Source organism: Octopus bimaculoides, chromosome 25 (genome assembly GCF_001194135.2).
Source record: "Octopus bimaculoides isolate UCB-OBI-ISO-001 chromosome 25, ASM119413v2, whole genome shotgun sequence".
Lineage (NCBI taxonomy): Eukaryota > Metazoa > Mollusca > Cephalopoda > Octopoda > Octopodidae > Octopus > Octopus bimaculoides.
Genome location: NC_069005.1, coordinates 29486419 through 29491212, shown reverse-complemented (window position 1 = coordinate 29491212; position 4794 = coordinate 29486419). Strand labels below are relative to the sequence as shown.

At 40.5% G+C, this 4794-nt stretch overlaps 1 protein-coding gene across 1 annotated transcript in view; it reads left to right on the top strand.

Moving 5' to 3' along the window:
* The window catches only part of LOC106871690 (INO80 complex subunit E), a 14276-nt gene that overhangs the window by 4907 nt on the left and 4575 nt on the right, over positions 1-4794 (top strand). The window contains exon 5 of the mRNA XM_014918298.2: positions 701-857. Within this exon, the coding sequence (XP_014773784.1) occupies positions 701-857 (157 nt within the window). The remainder of the gene's footprint in view (positions 1-700; positions 858-4794) is intronic.

The following is a 4794-nucleotide window of genomic DNA, read 5'->3' as shown; positions in this document are numbered from 1 at the left end:
GCTGCAGCCCTTTTCATTCACAATTCCTCACTCAAAATTCGTTGGTAGGAGCTCCAGGACACACCGGTTATATCAGCAAGGTCGTCAATTGTTTGGCAATGGTCCTCCAAGATCAGTTCATAAATTTTCGTGATTTTTGCATTCATTTGGGAGGTCGACGATCGCCCTGCATGAGGCTGGTCTTCAAGAGACAAGTGACCATTTCTAAAGCGTGAAAGCCACACGTAAACTTGTGTTCTGCTCGTGGTAGCTTCCTTGTAAGCTGTTTCGGCCACTGTTTTCCCCAGCAGAAAACAGAATTTCACAGAAGCATAGTTTCTTCATTTCAGCCATCGCATATTTAGTGCCCTGGAAATAGTATATATACTATACTAAGGGTTGCTAAAGTTCCTGGCTTTAAGGGTATTGTGAAAGGCCTGGTTGGTGGCCCAACCTTCCAAGTTCTTTACAGGGCTTAGAAAAAACTGAAAGACTGCTGCAATAAGTGTGTGAATGTGAGAGGGGAATGTGTCGAATAAAATCATAATTAACTGATCGTCTTGTATTTTCTTTTACCCAAAGCCAGGAACTTTCCATCACCTGTTTTCACGATCTGTTTCCTGAGTTCCTCTCCTACAGTTTGCGCTGGGAGCGAAACGTGTAACCTTACTTGATTTCATACTCTAGCTAAGAAATCATTACTTGCTCTGTTCAATTTCAGGAAAAAGACCATTAGCAGCAGCAGCAGTAGTGTTGGCTCCAGTGCAGCACCTGTGGTCACATCTCCACCATCATCATCGAATTTGTTAGGGACAGACACATCAACACTGTTTGTGAACCCTTCCTTTACAAACTTGCTGTCACAAAACCCTGTTCTGGCAAGTACCAACTTTCTCGTCTGTCGCATCATAATCATCGCCTTCATTTTCATCACCCGATTAAATGTTGTATCATCATTATCGTCATCATCATTGTCATTTTAACATCTGTTTTTCTCCCCATACAAGTATCAGTTGCACAAGTCTGCAATACCACAATCTTCTGCAAGTTCTCATCCTTTCACATCATTACCATCTCGTTTGCGAGGTCCTACATTCTCATACCTGTCCTGACTGATTCTTTGTAAATCTTCTTTGGCCAATCCCATCACAGCACATAATTACCTCCACGCAATTCATAGAATTTTTGCAACAATTCCATGTCCTGCTGGAAGACCCTATGTCTGGCAACAGGACTCTGCACCATGCCACACAAGCAGGAGAACCCAGTCATGGCTGTCAGACGATTTCTGAAACCACACGACCCCCTAACATCTGGACACCTAATTCCCCAAACTGCAACCCCCCTTGATTATTATGTGTGGGGTGCAGTTGAGCGAGAGATCAACAAAACTCCTTGTAACACCAAAGAAGACAAAGATTATGGCAGCATTCACCAACTTAAACAAAGAGAACATCCAGAAGAGTTGCAGGAGATTCTGAAGTCATCTGGGGGCCATGGTTGAAGCCAGTGGCAATTTTATTGAATAAATTTACTCTTTAGTATTTCAAGATACTTTTATGCAATTTTGGTAAATATATCTGTTAAAATGAGATGTCAGCGTTATTTTCATTTTTGCATAATTTAGACAACGTTTTATTGACCACACCCTGACATTCTTAGTGACCTGATACACACACGTTTAAGTCATGAATGACCATGAGATTGCACCTAGAAAGTTACCCTCCAAGACACAAGTCCAGGCAAATTTATTTATAAAAGACAAGTAAGTCGCCCATACATACCAGTCTCCCCTCTGCATGCCACCAATGTTATTCAAGGGAAAGACAATGGCTGATGCAGCTTGGCACCAGTGACATCGCGACTCATTTCTACAGCTGAGTGAACTGGAGCAACGTGAAATAAAGTGTTGTGCTCAAGAACACAACACACAGCCTGGTCCAGGAATCGAACTCTCTACTTCATGATACTGAGCCATGCACTCCACTCCACAGAATCTCTACCTGTGACACTCATCCTTCATCCTCCCTCTCTCATTTTCTGTCGATCACCCAACTCCTCACACTCCAACTCATGTTTATCACTGACCACCCTTCCACCCTAATTCACCATTCATCCACAACACCCTTACTCCCCTTCTCTGACCATCTCTCACTCTCCACATGCACTCTTGCATCCCCTACCTATCCATCCTTCTCTTTCATCTTCTGTCCACACTCTTCTATTCACCTTCTTGTTCCTTTAAGTTATGCTCTGATATCTCTTCATTCTCATCTTTATCTCTCTTTTCAGCTTCCCTCTAATTATTCCAACCTACTTATATATAATGCAAGGTAACCATGTAGCTCTGCTGCAGCAAGAAACCTGTTCTTGTCAACCTCTGTCGTTCTTCAGTTTCTCAGCCCCTACCATAAAACTGCCTCCTTCTCTTTTACACTTCCACTCACTTTAAGGAGGACCTTTAGTCTTACTAGTTACATAGTGACTTCTTCACCTTACTGGTGCCAGTACTATACCATGAAAAAGCAAATGTAAAATGGTTGCCTTTAGAAATCATGCCAAGCAGTTATTGAAACATGACACAGTCTTCTGGTACATCAGTTCCTGTTGAACCATCTAACCCATGCCAGCAGGAAAGATGGACGTTAAATGACAATGATATATGATGATTGTTTTTGTTTGTTTTCTGATTCAAAATACGTGAAAATGGTCACTGTACCATTGTGATAGAAGTGTGTAGAGTCTGATGTATATGTTTATCATATGTGAAGGAAAGTGCTTGTTTTTCTTATGTGTATATATTAGGTCTGATCAATAAGTATCCGGATTGTTGCCATGGTAACGAAGCTAAGGCATGCAGAGTGAAGCCACTTGGTAAAGATTGACCTTGAACTCTGTTGTGCATGCACACCAAGTTTTAATGTTCTAGCTCACGTCAGCTGTTTACAGCAGTGCTTGGAAAGAGGATGTGTAGTGTGGGATCGTCACATTGACCTTGACAGAGAAAGATGTCATGGCGATACCTGCTCAAAAGCCTATGCAAAGTTGCAGAAAATGTATGGAGAAGAGTGTGTGAGTGGTTCAGACGTTTCCAACATTACCGAAAAAATGTCGACTTTGACAAACATTCTGGAAGACCCACAACCAGCAGAACTGAGAAAAACATCACAGATGTGCATGCAGCTGTGAGGGGAAACCATTTAATCACCATCTGTGAGTTATCAGAGGATGTGTAGATTAGTTAAGGTTCAGTTCAGTCCGTTATCACTGAAGATTTGGGTATAAGTTGCATGTCTTCCAAATTTGTTTCAAAACTGCTTTCAGCTGAACAAAAAGTCGGTTTCAGTTGCACAAAATCTCCTTGATTGTGTCGAGAACGATGAAAACTTTGTGTAGGCCCTTGAGCAGGTATCACCATGCTTTTGGCAAAATTTTATGCAGATTCTCTGTCATGGTCAATGTGACAATCACATACTACACCCCTTCCTTCCAAGCACTGCTGTAAACAGCAGAAGTGAGCTAGAATATTAAACCTTATTGCACATGCACAGCAGAGTTCAAGGCCAATCTGTGTCAAACAGCTTCACACTGCGTGCTTTAGCTTCATTACTATGGCAACAGTCCAGATATTTATTGATTAGACCACGTATATGTATGTATGTATGTACATATTGTGTGTGAGTGAGAGGAGAGCCACTCAGTGCTTTGAAAAGTAGTTTTAAATTTGTCTGTTCACAATCACAACTTGATAAAGCCTGCTCCACTCCCTTAAACATTGAATGAGCTCATTTTCTTTTATCTTCTGCACAGCTTCATAACTTTCCACCCCTGTCCTGTACTTAAGCTCATACAACAATATCCGAAATATACTACAAGTTCTTACTTTTGTTACGAAGAGGAACACTGATATATGTTGAGAGTTCTGATAAATAAAATAATTATTCTTTCCATGTAACAAAGTAAAATGTTGCTATTACTATGCACAATAAACCATTGAGCAGTGTTTGAATATTGTTGTTCTCGGATTGATGTGAATGTAACAGCAGTTAAAATGTTTGCTGGTTCTTGTGTTCCTGTTGTTGTTCATTCATTGTGCTAGCTGCTGGTGATGCTACTGTCTTCTGTTTCTCGTTCACCATCTGTTCATTGCTTTTGTATTGTCGGCTTGGATAAGCTGCTGTCTTTCATTTGTTCATTGCTTTAGCTACTGTCAGCTTGGGTCAACTGCTGTCAACCATCTTTTCACTGTCTGTCTGCTGTCTTGTCTCTTCATGGTAACTAAGGTGCAGTGAATATATATGGTGACGGTTAGACTCAGGAAGAAATGAGCCAAAAGACAAAATCGTTCCTGGAGCCACTTCCAGACAAAGTCTTCATTGGTCAGATCTTTTCGATGACATGGGTAATATTCTTGCGAATCGCGTCATCAGATATAGTGATCTGATTGCTAAATACACTTGTTACATATGTGTGTATGTGTATATATATATATGTGTGTGTGTGTGTGTATATATATATATATATATGTGTGTGTGTGTGTGTGTATATATATATATATATATATAATGTACACATGCACATACATGTATACAAGGGGGTACTAAAAAGTTCCTGGCTTTAAGGCTATCAAGAAAGGCCTAGTTAGAGGCCCAACCTTCTGAGTTCTTTTTACAAGGCTTAGAAAATCTGAAGGTCTGCTGCAATAAGTTTGCAAATGTGAGAGGGAAGTATGTTGAATAAAATTATAATTAATTGATCCTCTTGTATTTGCTTTTACCCAGAGCCAGGAACTTTTCAGCACCTCCTCATATATAT